Source organism: Silurus meridionalis, chromosome 9, assembly GCF_014805685.1.
Source record: "Silurus meridionalis isolate SWU-2019-XX chromosome 9, ASM1480568v1, whole genome shotgun sequence".
Taxonomy (NCBI): Eukaryota; Metazoa; Chordata; class Actinopteri; order Siluriformes; family Siluridae; genus Silurus; species Silurus meridionalis.
In genome coordinates, this window is record NC_060892.1 from 20384895 (window position 1) to 20402923 (window position 18029).

Here is an 18029-nt window from a genome sequence, read left to right on the forward strand (position 1 = left end):
GGAAGACCACACTGGGTGCCACTCCTGACAGCTAAGAACAGGAAACTGAGGCTACAATTCGCACAGTATCACCAAAATTGAACAATAGAAGATTGGAAAAACGTTGCCTGGTCTGATGAGTCTCGATTTTTGCTGCAACATTTGGATGGTAGGGTCAGAATTTGGCGTCAACAACATGAAAGCATGGATCCATCCTGCCTTGTATCAACGGTTCAGGCTGGTGGTGGTGGTGTAATGGTGTGGGGGATATTTTCTTGGCACACTTTGGGCCCATTAGTACCAATTGAGCATCGTGTCAACGGCACAGCCTACCTGAGTATTGTTGCTGACCATGTCCATCCCTTTATTACCACAGTGTACCCATCTTCTGATGGCTACTTCCAGCAGGATAATGCGCCATGTCATAAAACGCGAATCATCTCAGACTGGTTTCTTGAACATGACAATGAGTTCACTGTACTCAAATGGCCGCCACAGTCACCAGATCTCAATCCAATAGAGCATCTTTGGGATATGGTGGAACGTGAGATTCGCATCATGGATGTGCAGCTGACAAATCTGCAGCAACTGCATAATGCTATTATGTCAATATGGACCAAAATCTCTGAGCAATGTTTCCAGTACCTTGTTGAATCTATGCCACAAAGGATTAAGGCAGTTCTGAAGGCAAAAGGGGGTCCAACCCGGTACTAGTAAGGTGTACTTAATAAAGTGGCCGGTGAGTATATATATGTATATGCCGGTCCCAAGCCCTGATAAATGGGGAGGGTTGCGTTGGGAAGGGCATCCAGCGTAAAAACGTGTGTATGTATGTATATATATATATATATATATATATATATATATAATATAATATAAATAAAATAACAATAAAAACATTTTTGGTAGGTTTATTTGAACAGAAAGTAAAACAATATAAAATATAAAATCCAGAACAAATATTTAATTAATATTATATATAAATTATTTTGTATTTAATTAAATGAAATAAGTATTTGATCCTGTACCAACAAGAATTCTGACTCCCACAGACCCAAATTAGTCTCGTCTGTTTAAGAAAGAACTCCTAATATCAACTTATTATGTGTATAAAAGAAATTGTCACAAAGGACGTCAGGGACAAGAATGTAGACCATCAGCTGGAACCTTGGGTAGAAAGAGACCACTGTTGTTTGAGATAATTTAAAAATGGAAGAAATACAAGACAAATCAATCGCCCTCGCTCTAGAGCTCTATGCAAAATCTCACCTCATGAGATAAGGATGATTCTCAAAAAAAAAGGTGAGGGGTCAGCCCAGAATTGCATGGGAGGAGCTTGTTAATGATCTCAAGGGATCTGGGACCACAGTCACCCAGAAAACCATTGGTAATATGCCAAGGTCTATCTGCTCAAGAATACACATGAATAGGTCTGTCTCAAGTTTGCCAATGAACACCTAAATGATTCCTGAAAGGAATGAGAGAAAGTGATGTGGTCAGATGAAATCAAAATTTAATTCTCTGGCATCAAATCGATTTGCCGTGTTTGGAGGCAGAGAAATGCAGAATATGACTCCAAGAACACCATCCCCACTGTGAAACATGGAGGAAGAAACATTCTGCTTTGGGGCTGTTTCTCTGCTAAGGGTACAGGAATACTTCATGACATGAACGGGGCCACGCACTGTAGAATCTTGGATGAGAACCTTCTGGCCTCAGCCAGAACACTGAAAAAGGGTCGTGAAAGGGCCATCCAGCATATGTGTTTTGCACTTCTTGGCCACCGTACGAAACTGTACATTCGACAGAAATATTGTGAACAATTTCCTCCTGGCTGTGCGAAGGGTATTAATAGCCAATCAGATTGCAGGTTGTTCTGTTGTTAGGGCAGGTAACCAATGAGGCAGTTGACTGTACACGTAGGCCACGCCCTGTCCCAGGCGGAAGTAAGCAATGCAGCGAAATGTTATTTATCTAATTTACTTTCACAATCGTTACCTGTGCGAGAAGCTTTAGATCTATATCATTTTTTACGTGTTTACTGTGTGAAAGAAGACACGCAGTGAGTGAAAGCGGCATTTTGAATAAAGTAACGGTTTTATGTAATTTTTTTTTTTTTTTTGCTGGATCATCACGAGACGGAAAAGCATGTGATATTGTGCAGACAGCTGTATTGGGTGTAAGGGATGATGATTGGACTGAAACCTGGATTTGCTCGTGTTAAAGGCACATTGAAAGCGTGATCGATTGATGCTGCTAAAATGGTTCATGTGTACAACTGCCACCCGTTTGCGTCTCAGCGGATCGTCCCGGCGGAGCAGGAGCCCGGGCTGGTGTGCTGCGGCGGCGGCACGCTGTTCGTTGTCTCCGCTGGAGGATGCAGGATCGAGGCGTATCGCATGGAGCAGGAGGAATGTCCTCTCATCTGCCGCTTTTCCACCATGGGATTAGTGCACAGCATCGTGTACAGTCACATCGGTGAGTTTTTCATCTTCTTGATATCCAGAGGTTATTAATAATAACCATGACTCTTATTGCAAGATTCAAATCTTCTTTTAACTTTATGTTGTTATAAAAAAGTCTAACTCACATATTAAAACTTAATCTTTACTCTTTTTTTTTTATTATATATTCAAAAATTTTTTTTGAATTATATATTTTTTTCGTTTCTTTTCTTTTTTTCGCTAGAAAAAAATGATACTAGACATACATCACTCGTTGTATTGTACATGCTGGAGAGAAGGGGAATGAAAGTAAGTAGGAGTAAGACAGGGTACATGTGTGTGAATGAGAAGAAGGGCAGTGGAGTGGTGCAGTTGCAGGGAGAAGAGGTGGAGAAGGTGGAGGAGTTCAGGTACCTGGGGTCAACAGTGCAGAGTAATGGAGAGTGTGTTAGAGAAGTAAAGAAAAGAGTGCAGGCAGAGTGGAGTGGGTGGAGAAGAGTGGCAGGAGTGATTTGTGATAGAAGAGTATCTGCGAGAGTGAAAGGTAGAGTTTATAGGACTGTAGTGAGACCTGCGATGTTGTATGGTTTTGAGACAGTGGCATTGAGTAAAAAACAGGAGGTGGAGCTGGAGGTAGCACAGCTGAAGATGTTGAGATCTTTGTTAGGAGTGACAATGACGGACAGGATTAGAAATGAGTTTATTAGAGGGACAGCGCATGTAGGACGTTTTTGGGACAAAGTGAGAGAGGCGAGATTGAGATGGTTTGGACATGTGCAGAGGAGGGACATGGGGTATATCGGTAGAAGAATGCTGAGGATGGAGCCACCAGGAAGAGGGAAAGAGGAAGGCAAAGGAGGAGGTTTATTTATGTGGTGAGGGAAGACATGCAGGTAGTTGGTGTGAAAGAAGCAGATGTAGAGGACAGATTAGTATGGAGACGGATGGTCCGCTGTGGTGACCCCTAATGGGAGCAGCTGACAGAAGAAGAAGAAGAAGAAGAAGTGTTCTTGGGGTTTACAGATATACACTTGGGTCCCTTCATTTATTTGTGTACTTAAGAGTGTTTATTTGCTTACTTTTATTTTTCGCACATCTACTGGGTGTCCCAAAAGTATGTGTTAACCCTTTTTTGTTTTGATGTTTTTTGTTTTTTTTTATTAGCAAAATGAAACTTTATTTACCAAACATCCTTTACATCAGTGGTCCCCAACCCCCTTGCCGGTCCGTGGGTCAATTGGTACCGGGCCGCACAGAAAGAATACATAACATACATTATTTACGTTTTATTTATTGTCTGATCCTGAACGATGTTTTATTTTGGAAAATTACTGGATTCTCTCCTCCACATATGTCTATGTTTTACCTACATCCGCTACCTTCTTAAAGGGGCTGCTCCGGCCGCTAACACATAATACATTACCGCTAAATTGAAACCCACAAGCAAAATGAACAAGAAAAAAAACAGTGGATTCATGTTTATTATTATATTTAGAAAATACCATTTTTTTGCCGGTCATATAGTTTTATTTTGTTGTATTTATTCGCCACACCTTAAAGGTGTTGAGATATTGTGAAAATATTGTCCGACATAAAACCGGTCCATGGCACAAAAAAGGTTGGGACCACTGCTTTACATTATTGTAGGAGTCGTCTCTCTAAACTTTGGCTTCCAAAGTGTCGTGAGAAACGCTTGCCCTGCTACCTGTTAAAGTCCATCACAAACTTGAGAACGAGTTATTCTTCATTTAAAGCAGTGATAGACAAAGTGCAATGAACATGAATTAAAGTAGAGATACACTAGATAACCAAACTAATTTTGTTGCAGCACTACAATGACAATAAAGTCTCTAAAGAATCTACAGAAAAATATTGCTCTAGTAAAAGTTCTTTTTTTAAACTTTTACTGGAGTAAAAGTGCAAATTATTTGTTTTAATATGTACTTAAGTTTTGAAAGTACTATTATTTATTAAAGCTATATATCTTATAGCTAAGAATCTTTTAATCAACAGCTTCTCAATCAGTTTATGTGAAAAGACTTTAATTAAGAATGATATTAATTAGTTAAACACTGATTGATATCTATTAAAATTAACAATGGCCTATAACTTTCTTTAAAACTACTTAAAGATAAATCATGCAAATAAGTAGATACCACGAAGCAGCAATCTAAACAAGTTCAAAACAGCACTTATTTCAGCCTACGTATTTATGCAAGATACACGGAATGTCTTTGTCTGGGCTCACATATCTCTGGTTGTTGTGCGATAATTCCCTGATCAGAAAAGACACCACGGGCATCATACATCGCATGTGAAACCTGAATGATTGAAGGATAGACGGAGTGAAAATTTTTGTCAAAATATGCTGAAATAAGTAGAAAGAATTCGTTATTGATTATATATTAATAATACTAATATAAATGTCAACTGCACACACACACACACACACACACACACACACATGCACATCTGCCCAAACTAAGTCTAACAAATGTAAACTATTTATTATAATTTTTTTCTAGTGGTTAGGATGCGGCGCTCAATTGCTCAATTTAATCAATATAATAAAATGTGTATTGTATTAATGTGATTTATTCAATTTTTATAACATTTTTTAAAATATTATTTAACCAAGCAGGCATTTTATTTAAAATTGTTTACATAATTTGTAAACTGTTGATGTTGCATTTTTCCCCCAAACTACCGAAATTTAACTGAACCGTGACTTAAAAACCGAGGTACGCACCGAACTGAATTTTATGTATCCTTACACCTCTAATAAATAAATAAATAAATAAATAAAATAAAAAAAAAAAATAAATAAATAAATCATGTATTTGTACATTTTGTTCTCTTTATAGGGGATTACCTGGTTACCATAGAGGAGAAAAATGGTGCCACATACCTGAGGGCCTACACAAACTGGCGCTACCAAGCAGCTGAGAGGAAGCGTGTTGGTGTTCGCTTGCTCGGACACCTCATGCGTGGCTCGGCACTTCATGGTGCCCCCAAGGAACAGATGGAGATTGTGGAGATTCCATTATCGGAGACCCCGCTCTTTACTACCTGCTGCTCCATAACAGGTGCCCTGCTGGTGGCCTGCGCAAAGACCCTGGTGCTGTTTGGCCTGAAGCGACAGCCGCTTACCGATCAACTTGACGCGCTTGACTTTGAGAGGCTCCTCATCCTGTATGTTTCTGGCTTGAGCCCATTGCAGGTGGCACTCTGTAGTGGGTACGTTGCTTTGCAGACAGAGCTAGAGGTGCTGGTGGTGAAGCTGGAGAATCTGGAAATGAGATGTGCATTCGATGAAGAGCATATGCAGAAGCATGATGATGATGATATGACTGCAGCAGGTGTACCCAACAATGGTATTATAGATATTAGTAGTTTTTGCCTTTAAACATTTTATATAGATCTGATTCTCTGATTTAAAATAGGAATAATGCAATTTACTCAAGTTGCTCTGTTTTACAATTGGTACCAGCTGTGACTTATATATATTAAATGATTAAATCTAAGGCTTATTTTCTAAACGTAATGGAACGCTGTTAAAATTCAGAAAAAAGTATTGCAACAGATGTTAATTCCAGTTGTGTTTTCTTGGTGCTTCCTGCAAAAAAGAATGGGAGTTTACAGGTTTCATTTCCTTTTGATCTAGATGTCAAAAAAGAACCCCAGAGTCCCCTTGACTCAGATGACTTCTTTGTGTTCCCGAAGCATCTGGAGATACTGGGAGATAAGGCAAAAGACTGTGGGGTGTCTCTGTCTTTAGAGTGGACTGGGATGAACACCGAGGCGAAGGACAATATGGGAGTCACCTACATATTATACAGGTGCAATAAAAACACAGGTCTCTTGATCAGTTTGTTTGCTTTGTGTATGTTGTGGGGAAGCCGAGTGCATGTTTGTCTTTTGTCTTTTTTTTATTTTTAGGAGGTTTGCCCCAGATTTCTTTCAGGGCTGCACTGTGGAGGAGACACGATTACACTCCCTGCAGCTCCACCCAATATTCACTGGTAATCATTTCCCTGGTTATGCTTAGTAGACATCATGTTCTTTTCATACACCATCAATTTCTCTGCACTCTTTCTCTCCTCTCACTCTGTGTAGGCAATCCAGATCTAAGCAGTGACACTAAAAAGAACGATCCCGCCTGTATGTTCTGCTTCTTTTCTCTGCCAAATGCTGGTTACATGTACAGCCTGAAGAACACAGTAGAGCTCATCTCAACCTACCAGTACCCAGAAAAGGCTCTTCAGGCTTTGCTCTGCAACCAGTTTCTATATGTCCTCACACGGTAAGAGTGTTAGAACGGCTTATTTGGATATAATCATACAGTCAACCCCCGATAATTCACGGTTCGGAAGTCTGAAAATTTGCTCTGAATATTCGCGGGTTCTCATTTGGAACCTAACTAACAGCAAGATGCGGATTATCTTGAAATTTGCAGAAATCCGCAAAGGGACCAAATGTTCAGGAGCGTCAGGAATAACATTTTAAAATATGGATTTGGACAAATACTGTACACTACTACGTTTATAAAGTGACAATGTCTAAGTGAATTCACTAAGGTACCAATAGGGCTGCAGGGGTGCGTCCAAAATTCGTGGATTTTCTGAACTTGTGGGGGCTCTTAGAACGTAACCCCCCGCGAGTTCCGGGCGATCACTGTGTATCCATGGTGTTTATACCAAACCAAGTGTATAGCAAACCAAGTATAGCTGCTGTAATATGCTGTAATTGATAACAGTCGTTTCCCCACAAGCCACTGCTTTTCTCTTTCACTTTCTCTGGAAATTTATGACAACTAACGTAGCTTGTCTTGTTAGATCCAGGAAATACATGTCCTAAAATGTCCTTACTTCCATTAATACCTATACAACGATCAAGCATAACATTATGACTACATATATTGTTTTGGTCCCCTTTTGCTGCCAAACAGTCCTGACTCATTGCAGCATTACCAGCTTTAACTTCTTTAGCAATTTGAGCTACAGGAGCTCGTCTGTTGGAACACACGGGCCAGCCTTTGCTCCCCACTTGCATCAGTGAGCCTTGGCCACACATGACCCTGTCGCTGGTTCACCACTGTTCATTTCTTGAGCCACATTTGGTAGATATTGACCATTGGAGACCGGGAACAGCCCACAAGAGCTGCAGCTTTGAAGATGCTCTGACCCAGTTGTCTAGCCATCACAATTTCGCCCTTGTCAAACTCAAATCCTTATGCTTGCCCATTATTCCTGCTTCTAACACATCAAATTTGTGGACAAAATGTTCACTTGCTGCTTAATAAATTCCACCCACTAACAGGTGCCATGCTGAAGAGATAATCAGTGATGTTCACTTCACTGGTAAAATGTTATAATGTTATAACCCCATAATGTTTTGCCTGATACATAGTACATAGTTAGCTTTTGACCAATCAAAATTGAGAATTGAAACAGCATTGTTTATAATGACCTTTATTATGGTTCCCATTTTTAATCAGATTTGTATGTTAGCTGACCTACTTCTCCTACATTACCCCTGTCTTCTGTATTTTATATTTAGTATTATGTAAATTCCCTTATTTCAGATCAAAAGTAAATGTTTGAAGTCTCTTTTTGTTTTTGTAGAAATGCTCTGCAGTGTTTCTCTGTGAGGTGCAGTGCGGTGGTTGCTCGAGTCGAGGACCCATACATCGACACCACCATGAAGGTAAACAGGATTTGAATTAAAACAGTTGATTCTAACATATTTATTTCATCTCAGCATTACATCTGGAATACAAATACAATCATTTTTGAAAAAAAAACATTTATTTTTAACCAGTTGTAAATCAGCATGTATTCATTCACTCTTTTTTTTACATAGAAACAGGAAGATATTCAGTAATGCAGAGGAGAAAACAAAATTGTTTTGTTCCAGTTGTAACAGACAGCTTTGATTTGCGAAGTAGAAAGACTAAAACAAACATTCAAATAACATCGGATACTTCCCTTTTTGTTCTGTTTCCTCGTTTTTCTGTCTACGCATCCATTTCACACTTCTTAGCCCCCTCCCCCAGAGGATGCAAGAAAAGGAATTAAGAACTTGAGAAACCGACAGCAAACATATTTACCCAAACCATCCTGCTTTGTTCACTCAGCGTCACTTTAACATGAGAATATAGATCCTAGAATATACATACTGTATATGAAACATGGTGTTAATCCCGAATTAGCATCAGAGCACACGCAACAAATGAGGTACTCACATGGAAGAAGCATGAAGGCAGAGGCAGGAAAAAAGCAAAAGCACCGATATAAATAGTACCGATATATAATTTATAAAGAATTATGCATGTGATCATATGCTTTAGTTTGCCCAAAACATTTTGTTCTATACTTATGCAGCTCTGACAAACATCAAACAGTGTTTTTGTGAATATCAGAGTTTTTTTTAACACCACACATTCGTCTGTGATTTCATTCTTTTTTTTTTTTCCCCAGGCCTGTCCTCCTTTCACTATGGAAGTTTGTGCCCTACGTATTCAGCTGTTCATCGGCCTGAAGTCTCTGTGCCATGATAGAAATCAGATTGTGCTGCTCACAGCTGCTGACGTTGAGACTAAACAAGAGACAGAACGATCGACTAAAAGATCTCTGTAGGTCACTGTAAATGGTGTCTTTCTTCAGGAACAAGGCTTTCTTTGTGTAGATGAGTGCAGTGAGAAAAAAGATCAATAAAGCTCTGACATCTCACTAGCTCACAACTTGGATTTAGCCGCTTTGATTCTTGCTATTTAAGTTTGCTTTGATTCGCTGCAGTTTTTATATATTCTCAATAATTAAATATCAAACAACTTAAAAGAGACTGCTATTATTAGATATGTATACAAGCAATACGATTTCCCAAATTTCTTGCAGCTCATACGTTGTGTGGTTTAGTAACTTGTGTGTTTCATGGTTCACATGCATTGACACTCAGTGAATGCTCTGTATTGTAGCAAATCAAAAGGGCAGAAATCACTGGCAGGGATTTTCCTAGCAGTAGGTATAGATCCGACCGCCAGCCCAGCCCTGGAGAGCTTCCTGTCCAGGTCTTTTCTGTAAGTCAGTCCAGTGTGTTCACCCTAATAACATGCCAAGCATAAAACAATTCCCTGAAAGAACGCTAACATACCCCTGTTCACGTGCTAATCCTGTGTGAAACCACCGAATCTAACACTCTGTTTGGAATTCCCTTTTTTTTTTCCTTCTGTCTTTTGTATAAAGGAAATACTAAGAAATCGTTTGTGACACAGAGGTTTAACTCATGTTCTATTACTGTAGTGCAGGTATTAATGACAGTAAACATTTTAGTCAGAAAATAAACAGCAGGAGAATAAGGGCAAATAATTGTAAGTATTGGCACGCAAAAAGTAAGAATCAGCAGTTTTCCATTTGCCCTAAACAGCATATTGATTTAATTCAGGAGTCGATAGGTGGGTCAGTCAAAGTGTAGTTTACTTAAAAAAAAAATTTTTTTAAAGGTGTACTGGGTGTTCTTTGCTTTAGAAAACAATAAAGAACATTGAATTTCTCACGTCTTGCCTGTACTTCTCTAATAACCAAAGCTATTTTGCTCAGTCATGCATAGCAGATTATTTCTTATGATGAATGGACTGCTGTAGCATATTATCCTTGTAACTCAATAATATAAACACTAGAAGCAAGTGATATGTGGTGTACAGTTGAAAAAGCTTATTAAAGGTCAGTGTGCTAGCCTAGTTTCAAATTTCTTCGCGTTATACTTCTTAAGGAATGTAATAAGAGGGATTATTTTTGTTCAGATCATCTTGTCCTTAACTTGGATAAAATAAGTGAATACAGGAACAAGCAGCATTTGTGCAGTTGTTACATGGAAAAAACAAAACAAGGACTTGATGAATCACTTTTAGAACAAATAGGTTCCAATAAGGCTTTTAGACGTTGCAGTGTAGGACATTGTGTAAAGCTAAGGATTGGTTAGAATCCAACATTAATTCTTCGAGGTGTGCTGAGATTGATTGTTATTGTGTTTATTATTTTGGTACTAGATCCAGGAAGACGTCTGTGTCGAAAGTAAAAGAGCCCAGCGAGAGCAGTCATGGCTGGAACCTGTATGTTATAAGCACTGTGTCCACACTGCAGCTCTACAGGGAAATGGTAACTTATCTGTTTTTTCCCCACTCTGCTTAATAGCAAGTGCATGTTTATTTAATGCATTGATAGACATGGCAATGCCTGAAGTACACATTGATCAGCTGATACTAATATTCAATAATGCATTTGTACATTCCTACACATTGGTTGTTTTTCTCTGGCAGGTGGATTACAGCAAACGATACGAGCAGACGAGTCCGCTGTCTCAGGACTGCATTCATCTGCTGAGTGAAGCTCACCTGCTGCTCAGATCCGCTCTGCTTAGTCCCTGTGCAGATAGAGACGAGATCCAGGAAGCTTTCCAGGAGAGTTGTGCCCAACTGGGAGACTGCTTCAGCAGGTGAAAGAGAGAAAAACTGCCACACGGCACTCTCATGTTTTAATCTTCAGCTTCTTTAAATTCCTTACATACGAAGGGTATGGGCAAGAAACTAACATGATAATGTGATGACAGCGTTTATACCTTTTAGAGGTTAGACTCAGACAATAAGCATTCTTCTCTGTTTAATGAATAATGGATGTATTTTTTTTTTTATTTCTTTCAAAAATCTTTCCTGTCTCATTAAACTGTCTTTGTGTAAATTAATCAAATCTCTTGAAATGAAAATTTTTTTTACTTGGTTTGCATGATTTTACATTTAGTCTTTCTTGATCTAGATGTACTTATGACATGCAGATGCCTTGCAGTTAATATTTTCTGTCTAGCCAGTAATAAGCTTGTAGTTTACGTGAAGACATGGTTTTCCTGACATTTCAAATGCAAACACATTTGACTTTTCAAAAACTATTTATAACCGATAGTCGTTTTCACACAGTACTTCTGCATTACTCCATTTCTATTTGCTTTGCAGGATGGATAAGCGGAATTGTCACCTGGCTCTTCCGTACTACAAGATGTCCGGGCTGTCGGTGACTGAGGTAATCCAGAGAAACACGGAAATACGTAGGGATCCTGTTCCAAATTATGGGAAAGGATTCCTCTTCTTCCTTAAGCATTCTCTCTATGAGGAAACCATGGAAGAGCTCAGCGAAGTAAGAAAGCTACTTGAAAATCCGACCTGATATATACCATATATTCTGTTTTAATGAAAATAGAATAAAATACATATGCATAACATACCATGGATGGGTATACAGCAGAATCCAAACACTTTAGTCTACTTATCTGTCTATAAAATAATATCTGATATGTTTAGCTGTTTAAGAAATTCTTGCAGTAATTTAAAGGATAAGTGGATTGTAGGATCATTAAAACTTGGCAACAAAGGTGTACATGTTGCCACTATCTAAACCAGGGAACCACAAACAATGCTAAATAAAATGTTCCAATGAGGCCTGTGCTTTATACTAAGTGGGTTCTTCATTTTGGTGTTAGTGCGAATATGAGTATTAAAGAGTACAAAAACATTTGTACTTGTCCTCATCTTGTCCTCATCTTAAAAAAATAGTATTAATGCATCCTTAATAGTATTATAAACAGATATGCAGCCCACAGGCTGCGGAGTATATAAGGCAGATTATAAAATGTAAGGTTTATATCATCAGAAAACCGCAAACACAGTGTTGGAGATCTTCAGCAAAGCCGAGCCAGGTCAGCTCCCATATGTAGTGAGCAGCTCGTTCATGAAGAATGCTAATCCTGCCTGTGCACGTGCACACCTGGAGCAGCTGGAGCTCAGTGGTGCCCCATCAGTCACAGTCACGCTGTGTAAGGCTGCTCAGGCACTGCGCTTAGGAGACCTGCACTACTACCAACAGCAGATGGATCGGCATGCTGAGGTGAGAACGTTTACTGTTTTTTTTTTCCTTAATTTGGTTTGTGATTCTTTTTGCTTGTTCCCATACAAAGCAGCAGCCTGTTATTATATGCAGTTTAGATAAGCCATAAACAAAGTTTTTTTTAGTCCTTGTGCATATTTTGCAGACAATTATGTTAATTAAAGCAAAAAACTCTTTTATTTTTTGTTAAAGTCCACCTATTTTTTTCTATATTATAGGAAATATTTGTATTATATGCAGCATGATATGAACATGACTGGATTTATGGACAAACATATATTTAATCAAATTTAGCATACATTAAACATTTCTGCGTGTTGCAGCTAATACATGCTTGTTACATGTTTTTCCTTTACCTGCTAAGGCACCTCTGTGATAATGTTTAGGCTTTTGGGAATTAGAAAGTAACCTATGCATATTTATTCAACAACAAATAAAAACAAAAAAAATCTTTCTCTGCCCTTATCATTTTGGCCAGATGCTGCAGGTGTATGGCTTCATAGAGGAGCCAAAGCTTCTTGTGCATCTCAAAGGGAAGGATGTGGTGCCCACTCAGTTGGCACAGCACCTACGGGACACTCAAGATGGCCTGCTGGTGGCTGCCATTGTGGCACTTCATGAGAACAGCAAGGTCAAACTGAAAGAGGCTGAACTCTTCTTTCAGGTACAGCAAATTAAACATGGAGCAGTGTCATTTTCAAAAGCACATTTTGCATGGATAATGCTTCTTCGTTTTCTTTCATTTGTCTTTCACTGTTGCAGGAATTGTGTAAGGACAGTACAGAGCCTCGAAGCATTCCTCAGCTGCTGGTGGATTTTTGGGAGGCTCTGCTCGTGGCATCGTCTCAGGAATCGATTATCCAGGAGCTGGCATTCCATCTCACCTCTTTATATATCGAGCGCAACATCAACAGGGCGCGATCAGGCATTAAAGCGCTTAAATCAGCTGAGGACTTGGTTAGTTCAGACCCTAAGTTCACATTGTGCCAGGAAAAAATGAGACACAGGTGGCATCAATGACAAAATTAACAAACAGGTGGAATACAACAAAGGTGCTCACAATATAACAAGACACAGCATAACACAAGTTCAGAATCTTAATGTACAAGTTAACGTACAACCATATGCCAAACCTAAAAATGTCCAAATAATGCTAATAGTAATGGCATTTAGAATATGATTAATGAGAATTTTTTTTCCTGTGAGACATTTTAACCATTCAACACAAAGCTTTTCCTAGAATCTGAGGAAAAAACTTTATCTAAAAAACAATAATGATGTCCTTTTTTACCCAAAATCCTGGTGGTTACTATAAGTAAAAACGTATATATGCACACACTAGTTTATATCTAAGGAAATTATGTGTAAATGGTCTATGTCAAAAATGAACTGCACACCCCCTCAGAGGAACTATGTTTTATTCCTGTTCACAGTTGGATGGTCTGGGACCACTTTTAATATTAATCTCCACAGATATTTGAAAAATAGTTAATAGTTTAGTTAAACCTGTAACCTTGTTTGGTTTATCGTATAGAAGTGACCCCTGACCTTTTTCTGCCCTTCCAGATTAACTCTTGCTCTCATTATGGACCACTGTCCCCATGGTTGAGCCTTATGACTCCTGCTCAATTCAACATTACACATGACCACCAAGAAGAACTTCAGAAACTCCAGGTCTGTAACTCAGCATGCTTGCCTGTCAGCAACATTTGATGAGTAGTGTGCGCTGCATGAATTTGTTGTACTGTACAATCACTTGAATTCAAGTTGTGTAATCAAACACCACAATAAGACACTTTTATTCAAAATTTAGAAAAAAATAAAAATAACACCTAGTTTTTTTATTGTATTTAAAAGACGCATGCATGTTCCTTTTATTTATATGCAACATCTAGCTAATTTATTAAAGATTTATTTTGGCCAAACAAATAGATAAATGTACAGAAGCTAAAGTTTATTTTCAAAGAAAAATCCACCCCCTTGCATGAATAACAACTTTACATACTCCTGGCATATGTTCAGTTAGTTTCTCCAAACATTCAGCTAAAATACTTGTATAACTTGCCAAAGGTGTTCTTCAGTGGTTGGATATTTCCTACTGACCTTGTGATCCAGTTCATCCCAGAGGAGTCCAAAAGATTTAAGTGTGTTGACTGGACAGGACATTTCATGAGAGATAACGCTCCTGCCGACTGTTTACTCTCTATATAACGACTACAGAACTTGGACGAAGATTCGGGTCATTTTTCTTTTTCTTTTTTCTTTTTTTTGGCTAAGTTGGTTCTAATTAGTACAAATGGAAGTGCATGGTGGCGAAGTAGGTAATTGTAGCCATGTTGGTTCAGTATTCCTTTCAACATATAACCTATATACTGTACGTAGGTCTATAATGCATTTTCTCGAAAAATTACAAAAACGTGACTTAGGGAAATGCGTTTTCATCCAAAACTTCATGTTTTGCCTAAAGAGACAGCTTGATGAAAATACTGTTAAATTATCTAGTTTGTTGCATATAAACAAAAGAAAAATTCATGTGTCTCAAAAATTATAAAGGACTAGGTCTTTCCAACCTTTTGACAGGGTCTGTAAAACATGTTTGTGAGGTAAATGAATTCACATTTACTGATCTTTCCTTGAAAGCCTGCAAAAAATAACGATGTGTGTGAGCCGGCCGTCATCATCAACCAAACAGCACTGACTCGTTCATAAACAACACTAGCAGAATGTGTTGTTTAGCAGAAGCGCTCTTAGCGTGGACACATTCTTGCTACGTTAGATACATTGGCATCTCTGCTAAAGTCATATTAAAGGCACATTGAGGGAATTAGTGCTAAAGTGTAAACGTTGAACTCATTGTAGTGTTCTCTGTATTACATGTTGCAGTCTCTGCTGTGTGGCCCCACTCTAGACGTGTCCTCCATTATACCTCTGCTGGAACAGCTACCAGATGTGGATAACGCCGACCTTAGCATTCACGTGCTCTGTGCCACCAAACTGGGTCAACATCAGCTTGCGATTGACAAGTTATTGGACCGCTGGCCGCAAGCTATCATCCCCTATGCCAACCATGAGTTACATAGTGACAAAATGGTACACAGCTACAATGCATGCTCATAACTGCTCAAATAATACTACTTAATTGGCAAATGATTGAAACAATAAAGAAATACTAAATACATAAATCTAAGAATAAGTAAAATACATAAATCTTATTTGCTGTAGAATCCAACTTAATTTTGAATCTAAAGTATTCGGTTTCTATTCTTTTCTGTTGCCTGCGCAGGCTCTGTGGTGGCAGAAACTGTTTCCTGAGCTTTGTAAGAGGATACGGCTTTCTTCAGAAGATAACATTGTTCTACTCACTGCTCTCAAAGGTAGCTGTTTGCATTATATCTTACAAAAATACTAGAACAGATCTATTCTGCTAGCATTCCATGGGCCAGGCAGTAGATTGGTAATGCCTACTGTATTGTTTTTTTACAGCTCTCGAAAGATTTCCACATGAGCAGTGTAACTTTTTTTTAAGTAAAAGACTTCAGACTCTTATAGGTAGCAATACAGATGTTCTTCTTCTTCTTTCGGCTTCTCCCATTGGGGTCGCCACAGCAGATCATCCGTCTCCATACCCCACTGTCCTCTCTACATCTGCCTCTTTCAAACCAACTACCTGCATGTCTTCCCTCACCACATCCATAAACCTCCTCCTTGGCCTTCCTCATTTCCTCCTTCCTGGCGGCTCCATCCTCAGCATTCTCCTACCGATATAACTTATGTCCCATATATGCAGTTGATATAATAGGTTTTATGATTCAGTTCACATTTTTGGCTTTACAGGAATATTTAAAATAGATACTGTAAACTAATTTAATAGCCTTGTATTATCAAGAGCAAAGCAGTGGGCTTCTGGTAGGGGGAAATTACTTTTCAGTTTTCAGTTGCTTCATACTATTCTGTGTATTAATTTCACTTATGACAGATGGCAGTGAACTTTGTATTGATGTCACAAATGTTTATAGCAAATAAATATCTTGTCGACTCCTGGGCAACAAAACAAAGGCAGAACCCAAACAGACAAAAATAACGTTTTATTGCTTTTATTACCTAATCATTTGTCATGCACTAACATGCAATAATTATCAAATGCACTCCTGAGACTTCTGTGTTTTCAAAAATAAAATCATGATGATTCAAATGATTAAAATGTAAAATTCAACATATCTGGATAAAAAAAAACTCTTCATCTGTTTAAAGCTCAACAATGAATGGAACAACACAGACTTTGCAACAGCTGTCACCTACATGGCATAAAGAAGGAAATAACGATCCCACAATAATTTACATTAATCTGTTTAATTTTTTCTGACCAATGATTTGTTTTTAAGACCATTAGAAACCATTGGGTCTGATCCTTCTTTTTATGTAGACGAGATTGAGGCATTGTGTCTTCAGTCCTATTTTGGCCATGTGACATTTCTTTGTTGATTTTGTGTTTCTAACAGAGACTCTGACAGTGTTATCCATGGAGCTGAGCCCAGTAGAGTTTTTGGACTTGTTACCTGACGATGGTACAGCACACTTCTTCCTGCCTCATCTTCTGAAATGCAGCCAGAGGCATCTCCTTACATGAACTGCAGGACAGCATTGTCAGGACTATAAGCTAACACATGGGAATGGCATCTTATACTTGTGGGGAAGATTGTGTGGATCTTATACATTGTGATTGATTATATACAATAATATTAACCAAGTATGCAACACTAAAGATAACAAAGTCTTCTCTGTAGAATATGATTTCTGGACTAACACAAAAAAGGTTGTGGGTTTTGCACAAACCTGCTGCTGTTAGCAAATAAAGTTCAGTCATTTTTAACTAGATGTTATAAGCTGGTTTTAACTGGATATGGATGAGTTGGGTTTTTTTTTGGTCTACAATATGTAATATTTGTACAATTACATTGTACACCTAATAATTGGGCTGATTTAGCACACATTATTTCATATAGTTTGAAGCTAAGATGCTAAGCGAAGTTTTTTCTTTTTTGCATTTCATAAAAACCTGTAGGTAAGCATATTTCCGTTTCTGAAATACAAGAAAAAAAATGTGTCATGCTTCTGCACTGAGTTGCCTGAAGTTAAGGGTAACAGATTAACTATCCAAATCATGGTGTATTTTATTTTATTTTTATTTTTTGATTCAGTGCTACATAGTCATAAAACACCCTCCTGAGCTCATGATGATAAATTTAACATTGTATCCATGTGAGTTCAAGTAAGCACAATTGTTAAAACAATGAAATTTAAATACATTAAGAACCACTTCTGTTTTTTCTTTTCTTTTCACAAATTTAAGTGCTGTTTTCAGGATTTCTCAGGTACGGTATGGGAATATTTTAGCTTTATAGGCTAAAACAAGACATGACAAAACATATGCCTTGGTCGGTTGCCTTAACGGTTAGTACACACTGGATTTAAAACATCTTATGACTGATAGATGTAAGTATTTGCACTTTCTTTGCACTCATCTGTACTTTATCTATTGTGTGCTGATAATTAAAATGCTTTTGTTAATGTTTTTATTTGGTCTATATTAAGCCATTGCAAATATAGCCAGAGCTTTCGTATAACATAAACAGTATATCTAACTTCTGTTGCGATGAAAAAGTAGTTTATTTTA

General features: G+C 38.2%; 1 protein-coding gene across 2 annotated transcripts; it reads left to right on the forward strand.

Annotated features, from left to right (window-relative positions):
• The first annotated feature begins 1894 nt into the window (after positions 1-1894).
• hps3 (HPS3 biogenesis of lysosomal organelles complex 2 subunit 1) lies at positions 1895-17927 on the forward strand. 2 transcript variants are annotated; one of them, XM_046857515.1, is made up of 18 exons: positions 1895-2457; positions 5288-5797; positions 6088-6262; positions 6363-6445; positions 6540-6726; positions 8048-8129; positions 8903-9057; positions 9400-9501; positions 10471-10579; positions 10741-10916; positions 11428-11608; positions 12122-12355; positions 12834-13019; positions 13118-13312; positions 13922-14029; positions 15239-15445; positions 15639-15729; positions 16855-17927. In XM_046857515.1, the coding sequence occupies exons 1-18, from the start codon at positions 2241-2243 to the stop codon at positions 16980-16982; spliced, it is 3126 nt and encodes a 1041-aa protein (XP_046713471.1). In that variant the 5' UTR covers positions 1895-2240; the 3' UTR covers positions 16983-17927. The 2 variants fall into 2 exon arrangements, with proteins under 2 accessions (XP_046713471.1, XP_046713472.1); XM_046857516.1 differs by lacking the exon at positions 9400-9501.
• The last annotated feature ends 102 nt before the right edge of the window (positions 17928-18029 follow it).

Bases quoted from the DNA above. Each gene is read 5' to 3' on its own strand.
- hps3 (XM_046857515.1), top strand. From the start codon at position 2,241: ATGGTTCATGTGTACAACTGCCACCCGTTTGCGTCTCAGCGGATCGTC. The intron at 13,020-13,117 runs GTACAGCAAATT...TCACTGTTGCAG, and splicing joins AGGCTGAACTCTTCTTTCAG to GAATTGTGTAAGGACAGTAC. The intron at 14,030-15,238 runs GTCTGTAACTCA...TACATGTTGCAG, and splicing joins AAGAACTTCAGAAACTCCAG to TCTCTGCTGTGTGGCCCCAC.